The sequence below is a fragment of the Ctenocephalides felis genome, unplaced genomic scaffold (genome assembly GCF_003426905.1).
Source record: "Ctenocephalides felis isolate EL2017-DRISC unplaced genomic scaffold, ASM342690v1 CF-g0.4_SCAFFOLD_03571, whole genome shotgun sequence".
Classification (NCBI taxonomy): Eukaryota; Metazoa; Arthropoda; class Insecta; order Siphonaptera; family Pulicidae; genus Ctenocephalides; species Ctenocephalides felis.
In genome coordinates this window covers 70,805,487-70,826,027 of record NW_020539725.1, presented here as the reverse complement: position 1 = coordinate 70,826,027, position 20,541 = coordinate 70,805,487, and the positions used below count along the sequence as shown (strand labels likewise).

Below are 20,541 nucleotides of genomic sequence, written 5' to 3'. Positions count from 1 at the left end.
TGTTCACTAAAATTGTTTTTACAATATTTTATTATTGAACTGGAATATTTTGTACTATTGGATTAATGCTAAATAAATAAATTTATTATAAAAAAAATGGTTTATTTCATGAAAGCTTAAAAAAATAAAATATATTTATTTTGTGAGATACTATAAGATTTATATTTTTTACGATGTTTCTCTATAAAAAATTCTTGAAAAAACGCATTTTTTTATGTCACTCATATATGACTGACATGGTCCTATGTTAATTGTTTTTCATTTACCATCCAAGAAATTTTTAGTAGGTTGTGGAACTTATTACCGTCAGACACATATGACTGATATGGATACTGGTTAATAGAAATTTCAGTTGACTCGAATTTTATATTTCTCAATATTTATAATTAATTCACAAAGACACAAAAATTTATATCACTTTTTTCAAAATGACCTCATATATTGGGTTTCCCAAATCCTCAAAAATTAATTTGAATGTCACATCATCCATCAAAACAAAAATTTTCAAACATCTAAATTTGAAATGTCAAAAAAAAATTCAGTTACCTGAAAAAAATTATTAAAATGAAACTTTAGTAACAAAATTTAAAAAAAAGTAAATTTAAAGTGTTAAAATTATATAAAAACATGAATTGAAAATTTGGGGTAACATAAAAGTAATATTTTTCGATAATTTTTGGTTGCAAAATTTATAAGTAATATTTACAAAGTAAGTATTATAACGGATAGATAAAGATTATTTTTGGGTATTAGTATGGAAAATTTCAAGAGAACATGAAAAACTAAGTTGTGGGTTTTAAATTCCAAACATTAATGAAAATTACATAAATTTTGAATATTTACAAGAAGAGATTTACTTAGCAATACATTTGTTCATTCAAAAATAATTACATAATTTAAAATAATTTAACTTATAACAAAGTTTAAATTAAATTATAACTATATATATATATATATATATAATTATTATACAAATACATTATTTATCTTATATGAGTATAAATTTTAAAATATATTAAGTCTAGAATAATTTTTCATTGAGTCTCATCAAATCTTAAGATGTAACCCATTATATTAAGTTAAAATATCAAGTTGTATAATTTTCATACATTTCTAGATTTAACTTCAGTTCAAGCACAATTAATTAATGAAATTAACAGTAAACTCAAAACTACTATTATCTTTTTGACATCAAGCAAAAAATGTCTTGCAAGCCAAAGAAATTGGGCTGCAAAATCAAAATACCAAAAATAGGTCTTGGCACTTGGAGGTTGCACGATTCTATGAAAACTGAAGCTGCCTTGTATAAAGCACTTGAATTAGGATATAGGTAAAAAAAAATTATTCAAGGCTTATTTCAAAAGTAATTCCAAATCGTCTATCATGAACCATAAATTTCACCATATAAAAGTCATTACCAAATTTTTACCAAAAAAGCAACTTCATAGCGTATCACAAAAAATACATTTAGGAATTATTAGCCATAGGCTTTTATGTATTTATGTATGTAATTAGATATGAAGGATCAATAATTATTAGCCAAAACTAAATATCAAAATGTTGCTTTAAAACAAGTTAATTATATGAGATACAAAAAAGCTGAATCTCATATCCATATAATGATTTTGAGTAGGTATCAACAAAATCTGACAATATTCTCTTTTTATTCAAAAGAAAAGTTGACTTTTAAAGATTTGATACAACTTTACTTTGTATTTAATCCCATCAAATTATAAAATATTTCAAAAACCATTTTATTACATATTTAATATCATTATCTCATCAATTGAGTTGTCTACTTTTGAATCATCTAAAAGATCAATTAACTTCAATTAAATTGCATTTTTAATTTTAATAATATTTATTTATAATGTGTTTTATTTTTGCTGTATATAAGTAATTTTTCAGGCATTTAGATACAGCATATATTTATGGAAACGAAGTCTCAATCGGAAAAAGCTTTAAAACGATGGTTCAAAAAAGGTCATAGCCGAAAAGAATTATTTATTACTTCAAAATTGCCGCCTTTTGGATTACGGGACGAGGATGTGTCAAGGTATATTTATAATTAATTAGTTATTAAATTTTGTAATAATTTTATGATGAAAAAGTCAGACTTATAGTCAGTATCATTAAAAAATAGTGCACTTGATCACACTTTTAAGAGAAATATAACATATCTCAGTGTCTTTATTGTGATCTCAGTTTAAAAAAAATCTAACAAATTTATAGATGACATTATTTTTTTAATCAGTAAACTGTAAGTCGTCGAGTATTTTGCTATTCAGATAATAAAAATTAAAAATATTTAATAAACTGCCAACCGATTTTAAGATGACCAGTGATGACAATAACTTCAAAAGAAAATTAAAAAATATTATAAAAACATTGAAGACGAAATAAATTGAAGAGGTATTTTAAAAATAGACACAAATGATATGTATATATAAAATATGAAAATTGTTTCATAATCTCTTATAAGAGGCACCCTTGTCTGACGAGATATGAAAATAATATATCAATAAAAAAAAAACCAATTGCATTAGTAACTAGTAATTATAATTGTGATAGCGAAGTATTTTGTTGTTTAGGTCATATAAATATAATAAAAATGTTTTTTTTTTTCATTTTAGATATTTATGCGAGACTCTCAAAAGATTGCAATTGCAATATATAGATCTATATTTGGCACATGTTCCTTTTGGATTTTTTGCTTCCAAATCAATCACACTTGATCATCAAAATGCAGGGAGTTGGAATTGGTAAGTATAAAAATTATATAATGAAAACGATGTTAAATTATTAGGTTATTTTTAAATATTTACTATTGTTCACAATTTCATTAATTAGAGTTCGATTTTTGAATATTATTGATCATAACTAAAAATAGCTTTTTTAGAAAATTTAGAAAGGCATGTGAATTGTAGTTCAACCAGTAGGTACCATTGTTAATCTAATTTATCTATCAATTTTATCATACTAATAGTTTTTCATTTCATCAAACTTTGTCAAACTAAGTATTTAAACTCTCATAAATCTTGTATTTAATATTAAAATATACGAGTATACAACCATTTTCGATAATACTAAATTTAAAAATTCAATCTCTAAATATGTACTATACAAGTAAACAAGTAAATTGAATTGCCTGTTTGAGTTTTTGCTAATTTTTATAAATTTTTGAGAAATATGATGAATTTTGAGTACTGATTAGGTAATATTTTACGCATCAATAGCTGATGCGCTGTTGCGTTGATCTTTAAAAAAAATCTATATTTTTCGAAAATGAAAAGAATTAAAAAATATTTTTTAGGCCAAGTTCCCTCAATACCAAAAATGCCATAAAATGGGACTATGCAACAGATCATGTGGAAGTGTGGAAAGCTATGGAACAAGAAGTCGACTTGAAACGAACCCGACACATTGGATTATCGAATTTCAACATTAGCCAAATCGAAAATGTTTTGAAACATTGTCGAATTAAACCTGCTTGTTTACAGGTCGAAATTCATCCTTATTTACAGCAGGTAATAAAATTTATTTGATGTAGGTAGGTCACATACAGAAACTTATCATGATCAAGAAACTATTGGACTGATTCTGCTCCATAAAAGAAAAATGTTATGGCAAGGCTATGTTATGCAGAACTTTCTATACTAAATATTGACAAAAGCAATATGGTTGCTGTGATGTCAGGTTGTCGGATAGAAAACCTAACCTAGAAACCGCACGAATGTCAAACCAACGATCTTAGATAACAGGGGTTTTCTGACTCAGCTTCATAACATACAAGTGACGTTGCGGTTTATGTGTGAAACGCCTGAATGCACGGCAAATACATGACATTTTGACAGTATTCAGTATGATTCACAGTAGCATAATGTTTGAAAGTTGGAGCGTAACATGGCCTTGCCATAACATTGGTCTATTGTGCGGCAGAATTGGCCCATATGTTGTTTGTGGACTAATTTTTGTACCTGGTTGAAACTTCTACTATCTCTCTTGTTACTTGTAGAAAAAGCTGTCAGTGTTTTGCCATAATAACAATATTGTCCTGGTAGCCTACAGTCCTCTTGGAAGTATGGGTAATTCTGTATCTGACGATTTTGCCCCGGCGATGTATGATACCACCGTGGAAGACATCGCCAGAGAATTAGGTGTTACACCTGCACAGGTAAAAAATTACTGAAATAAAAGAAAAAATATTATAGAAAAATATTACTTGAAAAAAATCATCGAGATTTTTGTGAGAAGTTTAAATTATTTACATTGCCTATGAAACATAGATTCATGATAGAAAACATAGAGCATATTGGTCGTATACAGATAGATAATGCTCTCTTTAGTAATAAATTTAAAAAGATGACTTCAATTGTTCCAAGTTTTCTAGAATTTAGCCTTTGGGATCGTTCAAGTATTACGTAAGCAGATTTATTACAATTATTTACCCCCCCCCCCCCATCGCCCTTGTCAGCAAAAGTAAGTAAAGCTCTTACCCCTTACACCCATGCTTACGTAAACATTTTGCAATTAATGTATTGTTTTTTCAAATATTGTAATTATTAGGTTATAATTAAATAAGAAAATAGATTGAAGATGTAGAGATTTTACTGATATGGTATTCAACATAGAGTAACAAAATTATTATAATCTTACGAACATAACAAACTTATTTTAAATTTTTGGTACTGGCAAAGACAATGCAAGGTTGCCATTTGGTAAAAAAATAAAAATACTACCTATGACGTAATCATTATTCAGACTCCCCTGCCCCCCATATCAACCCAAAGTAATCAACAACCCCCCGCCCCCTTATAGTGCATACGTAATACTTGAACGGCCCCTTTTTGTTATGAATTATGAATTTATTTTTTTTAAAATCAGTCGACTTTAATTTAAAAAGATTACTTCAATTGTTCCAAGTTTTCTAGAATTTAGTCCTTTTGTTAAACTATGAATTTAAAATTTTTAAAATCAGTCTACTTTGAGAGGCACTACTTTCAGCAAAAATATACAAAAGTGCATTGGCAAGTTTCATCAAAAGTTGACGCATTTAATCAGGATTGTAATGTTTTTGCAATTTCATAAATATTTATATTTTTCATAAGTAATATTTAATCATTATATTTGTACAACAAATCCAAAAAAAAATTATATTCTCAATAATTCAAAAAGTTAAAAAATCCAACAAAGTACAAAAAGCTTCTATATATTTTTTTCTATATTCTTCTACCTTGTATATATTATTAGACTATTAGTATCTAAATTGAATAAAATAATAAAATATGAATATTTTTATTATATTTGGTATATTTCTATTATATAATTTATTTATAATTTTTGGTTTAGGTGGTTTTGGCATACATAATGCATTTGGGAGCGATTCCAATTCCACAAACAGATGATCCAAATTATCTTAAAGATAATTTGGCTGCAGTTAATATTAAATTGAGTAAGGACCAAATTGAGAGAATGGCTAAATTGGATAAAGGAGAAGAAGGACGCATTTTCAATTTCAGGTATAATATATACAGGATATCCCCGAATTCAACGTCAAGCGGTAACAGCTTTGAAAAAAAAAAATAGAGAAATAATTATCTCAGATTGTTTGAAAATTGTGAGGTTTTAAATGCAACCAAAAGTTTTGGTCAAACTGTGACCATTTTTAGGTTATTGTGGCTAATTTTGATAATTTTTATTGATTTAAACTTTGGGTGAATAATATGTCTTGAACCACAGTCAAAAATAACTACACAATTGCCCCAAGTTTTCTAGAATTTAGACTTTTTGTTAAACTATGAATTTAAAATTCTTAAAATCAGTCGACTTTAAGAAGCACTTTATTGAAAAATGTACTAAAATATGTTGGTTTCATCAAAATTTGCGCATTTAATCAGGATTGTAAAATCGTAAAATATTTTATAAATTCATAAAAAAAATCTAGTAAAAAATTAAATCTAAGAAAACTTGATTTTTCCTAGTAGCTTTACTCACAATCTCTGAAATTTCTATCGAAATGCTTTTTTTTATTTAAGTATTCCCCATTGTTCCATAGGTAATCTGCAAACATGTTTGTAAACACTCAATAGTCATTAAAGGTGAAAATTACCAAGAAACGACTAAAAATATAAAATTTTAAATATAATACAGAAGAATTAGTAGATCGAAGATTTTAGATTTTTTGCTATTGGACCTCTAATTTTGATTTTAGATTTGTGTACATTGAAAAACATATGCCTTATACCTAATATAGACTGCTTTTTTGTGAAGTTTGTAGTTAATGATCAATTATTATTATTATTACTTACATTTTTCCAACAGGCAATGGGATGGTGTAATAAGACACCCTGAGTATCCATGGGATCAACCCAGTGATATGAGGATTAGATCTTCGAATTTTTTGTCAACTATTAGAGAACAAACCAACAAATGCTGTGGAGGCTGTACCGTATATTTGCATTCTGCTGGAGGCTGGAAGCAAATTCAACAAGATCTTAGTCACAGTTTCAAACCTGCAGCAGAAAGTGAACTGTATTTCAAAATTAAAAAACCTAAAATATTTCCTGATCTTAAAACTCTGGGTAATAAAAGATTTATAAAAATATTACAACTAGATGTACTTATTTTTTTCTATTTCAGATTTGGTAGCTCTATCAACAGCAAAAAATAATGTAATTGACTTAAACAAAAGCACTAAGCCAAAAGAATCTCTACCGACACCACCTGCAAAAGACCATGGCTGGGCCAAAGACACAACGTCAAAGGCTCTAATTGTATTTCCAAAACAAGAAAGCGAAGATTCCATGGACTTTATAACTAAGTTCCGAAGTACAGAATATGGCAAATTTATTGAGAAAATCTGCAAAGGATTCTACAAATCATTAATACTCGACAACAAGTCTTGCACTTTATGCAAAAAAATAAATGACTATTGTCGAAAATCATTCAAAAAACAATCATCAGTGGGACCTAATAGAAGACCAAAGTCGAGTAAAATGCCAAGTTTGTATCGGCCAAAAAGTGCTGGTAAAAGAATAAGCGTTAATAAAAGTGCTGATATTCCAAGAAAATCAGCAAATGCTAATTTTACAGCTGTTGATTTACCTTTCCAAAATGCGCCTCATTCCATAATCCATAGTCATTCTGAAGCAAATAAAAAAAATTTGGATTATGTAAAAATGTCAGTTAGTGGATGTGGTTGCATACCAAAAGTCAACATGCCTTCAAAAGCATCAGTTTCTAAAATGAAGGAAGAATATAAAGACTGCAGCAAAAAGTGTATAGACAGCCTCAAAAAAGCTGCAAGTGCAAGCAGGCTTATAAAAAAACCTATTTGCGGATCTGTAGATGGAGCCAGTTTCAATTCTGACTTTAAAGACGGCACTAAAAAAAGTCCTGGTTGTGTACAAAAATCAGCAAATTATAGTAACTGCGCTAAGAAACAGCTTATATATGCTGGAAAATCAGCTAGTGCTGAAAACATTCCAGTTCAGCAACTTATAATTCCTGGACAAGCCAAATCAACTCCTGAAAAACAAGACCTAAATAAAAGCAAAAAGAAGACTAAAATTTATTTTACCATATGTCCTAATTGTGGTTATTCTGCTTCTAAACGCAACAAAAGACTTCCTAAATGGGCACAAAAGTCAGCACGTAGATCACAAAGCTGTGAAAGACCAAAATCAAATAAATCTTCTACTAAGTGCTTGGAAGTTAAAAGTGACATATTAAAATCTTGCCAAGTCAAGTGTCCTGCAAAACCAAGCAAAAGTGTAAATGAGACTAAATGCGCTGAAAGTGAACCTTATACTGCAGTCACAAAAGATGGTATTCGTACTGAAAAGTCTTCAACCGTGGTCCACCTGTGGAAAGAACGCAAAGGCTCTAAGTCAAAACTCAAATCTCCAAGACAAAAAGTCTCATCAAAATGTTGCGTTCCGGTCAAAAAGTACCAACGGTCTCTAACATACCAGGAGAAGTTGTCAGCGGGCAAAAACAAGAAATGCTCTTCCAACTGCGAACCGAAAAGACCTTTGACGTGTAAAAAATCAGTTGATTCTCCCACACGTAAAAATCATACTTTCACCAGGCATTTATGTACTAATGATTTAAAAACAGATGTTTCTTCTGTCCCAGCCCAAGCTGCAAAAAATACTAAATCGAAATCCAAACTGTCCTGTACAACATCTGATGGATCTATATCTCGGAAAGGCAAGCCACCCATGTGCATAGGTACTACTACACTTAACATGCATCCGAAACTACCAAATCCAATATCCAGTTCAACGAAAATCTACAAATCTCTCAGACACGACAAAAATGATGATTATATACCCAATGCACAATTTCCGAAAAAGGTTGTTTACCGTAAACATTCCAACACAAATGTAGCAATGAAAATACCAAAACTGTTTGATATGGTAAGAAGTCAGTCTTGTAGTTGTGGACGACGTGATTGTCCTCATCAAGTGGATCAGATTTGGGAACCAGAAAAACAAGCGGATGCATCTCGTTTTCTAAAAAGTTGCAGCAGTTTTATGACCAATAAGCACATTAGTAAATTGAGAGCAAGATCTCAAAGTCCTAACAACGACAATGGGGAAGGAACGTATCCGTTTAAGATCACAAATTCCTTGAGATCATTTTTCTCAAAAATTACTAGTTCCATTACACGTTTTACGCACTCGGAATGTTGCCAAGACAAAAAGGGTGTTGGGAATATGGACTATTTAACCGACTATAAAGCAAATCCTGACACAGACAAATCATTTCACAAAATATTTGCCTCAACAGATATCAACAAACGAGATCCTACCAAGTTAGACACTTGTATGGATGATACATCCTTTTCTAAACCTAAATGGAATGTCGATGGTGAAAAAATAATTGCTAAAGAGTTGGTAAACTCATTTACAACCAATGCTCCCGATATTGCATTCAATGATGAATCAGTGAATAATGATATAGGTGTAAAACACTGTGCACAAAGTGGATGCCCATACCGGATTCAAAATTGTTCTTGTCCTAACCAAGGCTGTCCTTGGCAACAAAATTGTCCTTGCCATAATCGTGGTCGGTGTCCCTGCCAAAACCAAGGCTGCCCACTTAATAACCAAAGTTGCCCATGCATGAACCAACAAGGTTGTCCATTCCGTAACCAAAATTGCCCCTATCGTCAGAGCCCTTGCGGTTGCCCTAACTGCCCTCGCCGTCGCCAAAACTGTCCATTTAGTAATTGCGGTTGCGGTAATTCAAATTGTGGTTGTCGTAACCGATGTTGCCAATGTGGCCAATCGTTGAACATTGTCATCAGAAGTAGCTGTCCATGCATGCAAACAGGATCGTGTCCTTGCGGTAGAAATTTACCTTGTCCATGTGGTGTTCAGAGTGCATCTTCCCAGCCTTGCCCTTGTGGTAAAGAAGGTTGCCAATGTAAAAAACCTGGTGACAAGATCGTACAGACAAAGTGTTCTTGTGGTAACCAACCTTGCACATGTGGAGCAACACCTGGTACTGGACCAATACCAGGTTCTACATGTACTTGTGGTAATCAGCCTTGTACTTGTGGTACAGTTGTGGCAACAAAAGCAGATCCAGCAATTGCCACAGTTAAACAGGAGCTATTCAAGAAAAAGGAACCATGTCCATGTGCTGATAAAGGATGTAAGTGCGCTGAAACTGGAATTTGCATATGTCCCAAACGACGTCGTAAAAATCTAAAAGATCCGAAGTAAAAACTTTTGAATTCACAGATATTCAATTCCTGATAATAGATTAGTTTACTGTTAGTTCCACATTTGATCGTAATTTTATATTCTTGACCAAAATTGTTTAACAAATATATGGATAAATCATAAAGTTTTGTTCTTCAATATCTAATCTCATGTAAGCAAATAAATCTTATATATAAAAATGAATCGCAAAATGTGTTGGTAAGCGCATAACTCAACCACGCCTGAACCAATTTAGCCAATCCTTTTTTTTAAATGTTTGTTGATGTTCAAGGATGGTTCTTACTGCGAGAAAAAATCGAATAATTGCCGGAAAAACCCTAAAAACAGCCCTTTTTTTTCTCATACAAACGTTTTCTAACTAAAAAGTAGAATCCATTTGAGCTTAATTGCTATTATATAAAGTTCATATTAAATTACAAGCACTCACTGTATACTTCTTCTAAACGATTATGCGGATTTTGATAAATCTTTCTAAAGTTTGTTAAGGAAATTTTCTAGGATGCATGTGATTATAAAGTGCTAGGATGTATGTGCAATATTGTAGAAATAGCTGGAAAAAATTGTGAAAGCGACATGTCATTGTTTGCATTGAAAACAATTGAAAATTATCATCTTCCAAAAAATTTCAATTTACTTATGAACCTAGACAATATTAGAATATGTATAATAAATTTATGATTATGAATAAGAAAAATGAAATGTCTATATTATTATGGCCAAAAAGCAGCTGAGATGTGCCAGAAATTAAAGTAATATAAAATACAGTATATGTAAGGCAGATTAAATAATACACATATAAACAGGATATGACAAATTAAATCACTTAAAATATGAAATTAAGTATTAATCAGGGCGGGATCTACCTTTAATGCGATGCATGCAAAAAATACGTGCGCACGCCTTAGGAGGCACCAACACAAGATTCGGATATTAAATTTTCAATATAGTTTTTTTTCAATATATAATTTCTTTGCATCTTTTACTAATCTTTCCATAATATTTTTAAAATTCGTAAAAATGTCACTTTATAACAACAAATGGAAAAGTAAAGATGAATACATACAATTCGGTCCTCACGATATCGGTTAGGAGAAGTTTAAGATGGAATTTTGGATATCTTAAATAATAAAAAATTAAATTAAATTAATCCAACATGAAGTACCAGTGTTATGTTATGGTTATGGTTATGTTAAACCGTTTAAAAGACTTCAATTTCCAATATAGTGTGGGAATTGAGTCTCATCATTTTATTTAAAGCAGTTCTACATTTAACATCGCTCATATTATAAATGTATATGCATTTTGGCGTGAAGAGTACTTTAAAAAACAATAATTATTATTTTTAAGTAAACGATAAATATTAGTATGTTATATTAAAAAATTGTACACATGGGTACAGGACAACGTCTGTCGGGTTATATAGTATATTATAAAAACTCTTCCCAAAATTGCAAACGACTTTCATCAGGATCTGAAATCATTTTTAATTCGTTGCCAATATCAAAACAATCCTGTTTTTCTGCTGAAGCTGGTTTCCATTTCACTGGTAGTACATCATTGATTTCCGGAGTTGGGTTTCTGCAAAACAAATTAAATATTATTGTAACTAAAGTTAGATTTAAAAATATACGGTCTTACCCTGTTTTGGCAAAATTAGTCCAAAGTTGCAATAGTCTTTCCCGATTTGTAACAGCACTTGGTAAATCTTTTGGAAAATCAGTAAAAATTGTTTTGAATAAATAACCAAGCTCATCACCGTGAGCAGCTCCTGGTAAATGAGGATCTAGTATGATTTTTTTCAAAAATCCAAAATCATCAAACGAGTAAATATATAAATATATAGGTTCTGCAGAGTTTTGGATTGCATATTGTGCAGCTCTTTTAATTCCTCTCAAAAACCAAGTATCACCTAGTAAACTAACAAAATGTTCTGTATTGTTTGATGAAACAGGTTCATCATTGTAGTAGAACTTTCTCATATCTTTAGCCAATTTTATTGAACGTTCAGATCTCAAAGTGAGATTTAAGTCTACAGGTACAAATCTCTCAAAATCAGCTTCCAGCTTTCCAAAAATACTTGAATCATTTTTAAAATCCATCAAACCTAAAATTCCTTCAGCACTGTTATAGCCTAACATAAAAGGAACTTTATTGAAATTTCCTGATTTCATTTTTGATTCCGGCGTTTCATCCAAGAATGGTTCAAAACTTGCAAAACGTTTTTCTATTGATGGTAAAAATGGATGATCAAGAAACAGTTGACCTTTGTCATCTGGTTTTACTCTGTTGTCTATAAGATCTTCAATGGAGGCATTACGAAGTATTTGTACAGCTTCTTGTTCATTTTCTGTGGGATGTCCCAAAAGTCTGCAGAGCTCAAAGGCATTCTAAAACATATAATGTTACAGTTTTTTTTATATCAAGACTTATTAAAATTAATAGATTACCCGTTTGGTGTCTTCGTGTTGGAGTGCCCAAGGGTTAAAAGCAACTCCACTTTGAGAAATTGCTTTGTGGAAAAGTCCTTGGGCAAGATCTGATAACACTAAATAATGCACACTTGCACCACCAGCTGATGATCCAAAAATAGTCACATTGTCAGGATCACCACCAAATGCAGCAATATTTTCTTTGATCCATTTTAAGGCTTGGACCTAAAAAAACACATAATTTTATATCTACAATTTTATTTTATTTTGTTTCAAATTGTTTTCACCTGATCCATCAGCCCGACATTCCCAGGTGCGTCTTCAATCTCCAAATTCAAAAATCCAAGAACACTTAATCGGTAATTAATTGTGACCAAAATAACCCCATAATCCACTAAATAATCAGGACCATATAAATCACTGTCGCCTGATCCTTGATAAAATCCTCCTCCATGTATCCATACCATTACAGGAAGAGGTTTTTCGGATGTTTTTGGGACGTAGACGTTGAGGAATAGACAATCTTCAGCACCTGGAAGTATAACAGGCTTTTAATGTTTAATTTTTACATTTTACTACATTATATGAAAAAATAACGCATAAAAAGTTCTAATAATTAGCCAAGAGTATAAATTGCCTAAAAACAGCAAACAGCAATTTCTGGCATTGAATCACTGTCCAATTATAACAGAAAATATTAAATTCTAATAAGTAATTTTGTATTAATGTACGTAATATGCATAAATATGCATATGATATAGTAATTTATAATTTTTCTTATTACCTATCTTAATATTAGTAATAAAATGAAGTGATCTACAAGCTTCTCCTTCTTGGGTAGCATTTCGCACACCTGACCATGGTTCTGCGGGTTGAGGAGGCTAAAAACAAAAATATAATCATTATGTAATAAAATTGTAGGTATTCCTATTCAAGTACATGTATCAATGGTTACCATTAATTAGAAGTACAGAATAGACGTCCATCCTAACCAACTAGCATGTCATTTATACCAGAAAGGCCAGCCGACCAGGCTTGAAAGAAAAATACCTGGAGACCTAATATAGTTTAACTAACTATAATATTTTCATTTTACTACATTTTATTGTTTTTTTTTATTTTGTTTTTAGTTTTTTTTAATTATATTAGTTCTGCGGACATCTACTAATTTGTAAACGACTAATTATAAACAACTTGTCAGCATTCTCTGTTAAATATAATTATAAATACAGATTAGAGAATAAAATTAAAATTAAAAAAAAAATGTAATAGAATTATTATTAATATTTTTTTGCTGACAAAATTCATTCATTATTGTTTTTGGGAGTTTCGTAGTGCTCTGATAAGCGCCTGGCTTCGAATTTTGCATTTTGGACAACCTGATATCAAGCAGTAGTGATTTTCATACAGATAAAAATTCTTAAAAAAATCAATAACGTGATTAATGGACGTCTCCTAAAGCGTGTTTGTGTGCACCACAGACTGTGTGGATATACATAAAAACATTTACATTACAAAATTTTTAGTGTTTCCAATTTATCACCAAACTAAATTTTTAATCTTCAAACATTTACCTTAAATCTTAGTTCCCCAAGAGGAGGTTTTGCATAAGGAATTCCTGAATAACTATGAAAAACATTTCCTTTCTCACTGATCAATTCTTTTCCTAAAAGTGTTCCTTGCTGAATTGTAACTTGAGGTTCACATATTGTAAAATCAACACTAATATTAAAAACTAGTACATAAAATAATAATAAATACATTTTTATATAGGCTTAATATAAAATATTTCCGACAATTATCGCGTATGCTTGTGATACAACAAATGTTAAAAAAGTAGTGATATTCGTCTTAGAAGTATATTTGAATTTCAATAATATTGACATAGGTCGGTGAGTCAAAGCTGTATCACTAACAAGTAGCAATTTGCTTCGAATAATAACAATCAATATGTTAATTGAATGTTTATATATGCAGTCTGCATTTTTTTGTAATGGTTATAAATAAAATAAAATATGAAGAAACCGGTTGAGAGAAACAGGTTGAAAATAGTTTTTTTAATCGATATGGGGAATCACTATAGGACATTTCAAATATTATTACATAACAGTAACATTTTTATCAATATCTTTTTTTTTATTTTTATCAATAATATGAGAATATTTTATAAATCATCTTATTCTAGTAATAATAATCACATTTAAAATTCAACTACCAATTAAAAAAATTAATTTCTTAATTTTTTTCAAATAACTTTTGCTTATAATAGTAATCAGTTCTTTAGAAAGCGCGACAAATTTAGGCACCGAACACCATCTGTTGATAGTGTGAAACACTAAAACAAAATACAGCGCATTTATTCTAATTTTACCCCTTATTTCTATATTATTCAAACAAAAATAGCTTTTTCTCTAATAATGAGAACAAATAAATCAAAATATACTTCAATCAGTATGCCAATACAAAAACTCTATAATAAATATATGTATATAGTAGTAATATTGTAGAATTACAATTATCATAAATATTTATTCCAAAATCTCAGTCGTTTTGCATCAGGATCTGGAATCATTTTCATCGTATTATCGATAACCAGATGATCTGATTTTTCCTCAGTAGCTTTATCCCATTTTGTTGTTATAACTTCATTGATCTCAGGAGTAGGATTTCTAAAAATACAAGCAAAAATAAAAATTCATTTATATGTCAATTATTATATTAACTCACCCAGTTTTGGCAAAATTTGTCCAAAGTTGCAACAATCGTTCCCTATTCACCACAGCACTTGGTAAATCTTTTGGAAACTCCGTAAAACTCATTTTAAAAAGATATCCTAGCTCATCCCCATGAGCTGCTCCTTCAATATGAGGATCTAACACAAGTTTTTTCAAAAAACCAAAATCATCAAAACTATAAACATATAAATACAAAGGTTCTGATGAATGTTCAATTATATATCTTGCAGTATTTTTAATCCCTCTCAAAAACCAAGTATCACCAATCAAGTCGACAAATTTTTTATTGTTGGTAGATGACACAGGTTCGTCCTGGTAATAAAACTCTCTCATTTCTTCAGCAAGTTTTTTAGATTCTTCAGACCTCAAAGTAAGATTCAAATCAACTGGTACAAATCTTTCGAAATCAGCTTCAAACTTCTCGAATATATTTGGGTCATCCATAAAGTCCATTAAACCTAAAATTCCTTCAGCACTGTTGTATCCACATATGAATGGTACTTTTGTGAAATTGCCTGATTGCATTTTTGATAGTGGAGATTGATCCAGGAATGGTTCAAAATTTGGATAACGTTTTTCTATTGTTGGTAGAAAAGGATAGTCTATTATGAGTTGACCTTTGTCTTCTGGTTTTACTCTGTTTTCTATGAGATCATCTATGGAAGTTTGGCGAAGGATTTTTAGAGCTTCTGCCTCGTTATCGGTAGGATGACCCAGAAGTTTGCAGAGTCGGTATGCATTCTGAAAATAATGGAATTCATCAACAAAGCACCTAAATTTTTCCTTTGAGATTTCTTCTTTTATGGATGGATTAAGAGGGTATTCTACTGTAGAATTTTGAAAAAATCGAAAAAATTTTTTTTACATATTTTAAAAGTTTAGTTATTCAAAAATATGTCATTAAAAGGATTTTTCAAAATTACTATTATTTCCTGAGTTATAGCCGTTTTAGAGACGTGGCCTCGGTTCGGGTCCGACTTGTCTCAAAACTTTGAACGCGTTTTTCTCGAAACTACTGTTTTCGAGCTGGCGTTAAGGATATCTCGAGTTCTAATAAACTGATTTACTTCAAATTTGGAGAGGATCTTCTCTATACATCGCTTTATCGTATGGACCTTGCCCAAAACTATAACTTCTCATTTAGTATTTTTAAAAAATACGGAATTGCTAAAAAAACATGAAAAAAAATAATTTTTTTTTCAAACTGCTGCCATTCAAACAAAAACCATTTTTTTAACTTATCCAAGGTTCATACGATAGCGGCATCTATTATAATTAAGAATCCATCTATTTTTTATGTTTCAAATCACCAGGAGGGTTGGAATCATGTACGCCAGGACACCCTCTTTTTTGGGGAACTTCCACTTTGACTGCTCATAACTTTGTGAATTTTAATTTTTTTTTTCTAATAATTTTTTGATGTAATGATAAAATATCAATAAACAAATGATAAAAAAATCGATAATAAAAATATTATTTGTTTCCTTTATACAGCGCTTCAAAAACCGGGCGAAATTCATGACTCTACAGTAGAATACCCCCTTAAAATACAATTAATCGACAACTTACCTCTTTATTATTATCATGCTGAAGTGCCCAAGGATTAAAAGCACTTCCACTTTGCGAAATTGCTTTATGAAAAAGTTCTTTAGAAAGATCTGATAACATCAAATAGTGAACACTTGCACCACCTGCTGATTCTCCAAAAATTGTCACATTGTTGGGATCACCACCAAAGGATGCAATGTTGTTTTTTACCCATTTTAGTGCCTCAACCTCAAATGACAAAGAATAAAACTTAACTATATATTAATCAAAATTATAATGAGTATGTGTTAAAAATAATTTTTTTGTCGGCTGCATGTGAATTCTGCTGCTGCTTTAACTCTAATCTGTGGTAGATATATTATAGAGTTTTAGTACGTATTACAATTTTATAGAATTTTCAACAAAAATAAGGAACAAATACAAATTCATTGTCAGAAGTTTGATATTTTACCTGATCCATCAAACCGACATTCCCAGGCGCTTCCTCGATTCCCAGGTTTAAAAATCCCAATACTCCTAATCGATAATTGAAAGTAACCAAAACAATTCCATAATCCATCAAATATTCAGGACCATACATATCTCTATTTCCAGATCCCATAAAGAAGCCTCCTCCATGTATCCATACCATTACTGGAAGAAGGGATTTCTCTGATGTTTTTGGTACATAGACATTGAGGTATAGACAATCTTCAGCCCCTGGAAAAAATATAATAAAAATTATAATACTGTTATAGAAATGTAGAACTTGTCCGAGATAAAAGCTTTGGAATTCAACTACAAGGGATAACTGGGACAGCTTGGTATCAAGCAGTAGTGATATAAGTTTTCACTTAAAAATATAATTTTAAAATCCAAAAATCCTAACGCGGATTGTTGAAACACATACCATATCACTTTCAGAAATATCTAATAATAACTTAAAAAAAAACAACATTGTATTGTCTTCTAGTAAATAATACTTCTTATAAGAAATCACATCACAACAGCTCAATTGCAGTATTTCTGATTGTTGTTCAACGAACGTTATAATAATATTAGTATATATTAGTATTAGTATTAATTGTATTTATTTACTAATTTCAAATTTAGTGTTTTTTTGTAGATATTTTAATATAATAATGATTTTAACTTACCTACTTTAATCTTTTTAATAAAATGTACAGATCTACAACTATTCCCTTCTTTAGTAGCATCAAGGACACCTGACCAAGGTTCTGCAGGTTGAGGTGGCTAAAAATAAAAATTATTTAACAAAAATAAATTTTCATTGCTGATTCACAACATTTATACTGCTAAATATTATAAAAAAATGTTATTTACAGTACAGTACTGTAAATTACATTATCCAACTTTTCAAATGTACAAATATTAAAAATTTAATTTTACAGAATAAATTAATGCTTCCTGAAAATTGAGACTTCTTAATGAGTTTTTTCAATTTTGTATTAAAATGCTTCAAAATTATAGATTTATTTTCATTTACCTTGAATCTTAGATCACCAACTGGAGGTTTGGCATATGGAATTCCAGAATAACTATAAAACACATTTCCCTTTTCATTAATTTGCTCTTTTCCTCTCAAAGAACCTTGTAACAAAGTCACTTGAAGATCACCCATTGTAAAGGGAAAATCTCAGGTAAAATACTAAACAAATTATTAGCAAATTCATTATTCGAAAAATATATTATAACAAATTATCTATGAAGTTATCTAGTTTATATTTTATTTATTTAGTATACTGTTCGATACATAATTTACTAAGTAATTTATCAAATTCACGTGAACGACTAATACAATATACAAAATTCTAAAAACAAATACATAAATCGCCGAACAGGTTGTTTTGGTTATGCTCAATTAAATTGAATGAAAAAACTAATCACAGAATTATTTGATTATTTATACAGATTGTTTTTATCAACTCTAATATTTATTTTGGGTGATTTGACGAATGTTATTAGCGAACTGGTTTCTTCAAATATTTAAGCAAATGTTATAAAATTTCAAACAGATGTAAGCAAAAAACTTTTGGTTGAGTTAGTGTTTGGTATATAAACAATATGAAAAGAAAAACATAAAAAAATGTAGAAGTTGTTTTAAATTTATAAATAATCAAATTATTATTGTGAAGCTATATTTTGTATATGAATCAAAATTTATTCAATTTCTCAAGTAAAATGTAATTCACATTTTCATAAAGTAAGTACTTAAAATAATTCATTATATCTTGATAAACAATTACATGTGTGCGAATTTTTTATGCAATATTGAAAAATTCATTACAAAATGTGAAAACATCAAAATAAAAATCAAAATAATCAAATTTATAAATAAACTGATTTTTATACCACACGATTATAAATAAATCTTGGCCCAGATTTTGATGTTGTGACAAAATGCACCAGGCCGGTCTTTAGCAGAATCATGTTTATATTCAACAATATATGAAAATACAAATTATATTCGACTTACAATTAATCACAGTCTAAAGTCCATATTTTTGGCTAGGTTCTTCTTTAAACATATACTAATAAAAATATAATTTGATGTGATGTAACTCAAACGACTTAATAAACACAAAATGATACTAGAACCTCTTCATTGCATGCATTGTGCTCTAGTCGGGTGCGACAACCTTGAAGCAATTAAACCTGTTCCTGTCGGATAGCTTTGTGCAGGTGTTGGCAACATTGGATAATAGAAAATAGATACAATTTGTAAAATATTATTAAAAGTTTTGCCGAATACAAGATTTAAAACAACACGTTCGTAGACAGTGAAAGTTTCAGCTTGGTACAAAAATTTATAGTGACTTTATTTTTAAATTGATTTTGATATCCGAAATTTGATTAAAAACACCGTTTATAAGGGTAGTTAGATGATCTTATTTTAAACGTTATATACTATGAATGCTATAGCATCCACGTCAAGTATTACGCTTATATTTAACGCAATTTGATTAAAAAACGTATATAAGGATAGTCAAATTATTATATTTTAATCGTTATATACGATGAATGTTATAGTATATATAAAAATGTAAATTAAAAAGGGTTCTGAAATAACTATAAATCATAATTGAAAAATAAAAATTTATCTTTTAGATTTTATTAGTATTAAAGTGAAAAATTGTATTTAATCTTCACAATGCAAATAACATTTTTAAATGAATTACTACGTGTTTTTAATATTATTGATTAATTAAAATATGAAAAATTAATGAAGATTCTCATTTAACATTCCAAAGTACTATAACATATTAGCAATAATATTATAATAATTTTGTCATATAATTTTTGACTTTTGTTATGCGAAAATTATGAAGATTTATTTCTAAAATTAAATATTAATCTTCATAAACATGACTAAAAAATTATTACTAATTTGTGATATTAATGGCGTAAATTTGAGATAATATTTTCGTGACTTGTAAATAAATTAATTACTAAAGCTTTGTATACAAAATTCAAAAGAGACACTATTTTTATAAATAAAAAGCATTTAAATAAATATATCAATTAGCCAACAGTCATCTTCAATAATTAATGAATTGATCATATTTTTTCCCTAACTAACTACATAAACACATAATATAATATAGTAAATATTATTTAGTCATATTTTCCCAAAATTGAACTCTATTTTGAAGTGGATTTGTACTCATTGCAAGAATATTTCCAATGGATAGATAATTAAGTTTGTTTTTAGTAACTTGCTCCCATTTAACTGGAATAACATCATTGGTTACTTCTGTGGGATTCCTAGAAAATATCATAACAAATTAGAAAAAAAATAAAAAAACATTTTAAAATATTTAACTGAAAATTAGTTTCAAATATCTTATTAATATAAATCTCATCCTAATTGATAAAAATCTATTTTTCTATTCATAAATATTTGTTTCTTCAATGTACAATTTAATCTGAAATCAAAAAATGTTCTTTTATGTTTATTTTAACTTCAATAAATTTTTCCATAAATTCTGTCAAATTGCACTTTAAGCCGTGAGATTAATGATAACTAATATATCATCAATTATTATTTATTATCATTTACCCAAATTTGGCAAAATTTGTCCACAACTGCAAAAG

General features: G+C 29.3%; 1 protein-coding gene across 1 annotated transcript; it reads right to left on the bottom strand.

Moving 5' to 3' along the window:
* Positions 1-11,161: 11,161 nt before the first annotated feature.
* LOC113386703 (esterase B1-like) lies at positions 11,162-18,067 on the bottom strand. The gene is made up of 14 exons (XM_026624464.1): positions 17,933-18,067; positions 17,583-17,679; positions 16,898-17,145; positions 16,468-16,674; positions 15,162-15,639; positions 14,891-15,035; positions 14,718-14,832; positions 14,627-14,633; positions 13,738-13,898; positions 12,948-13,044; positions 12,451-12,695; positions 12,182-12,388; positions 11,373-12,121; positions 11,162-11,312 (listed from the first exon to the last, which is right to left on the bottom strand). The coding sequence occupies exons 1-14, from the start codon at positions 18,065-18,067 to the stop codon at positions 11,162-11,164; spliced, it is 3,042 nt and encodes a 1,013-aa protein (XP_026480249.1).
* Between the last annotated feature and the right edge of the window lie 2,474 nt (positions 18,068-20,541).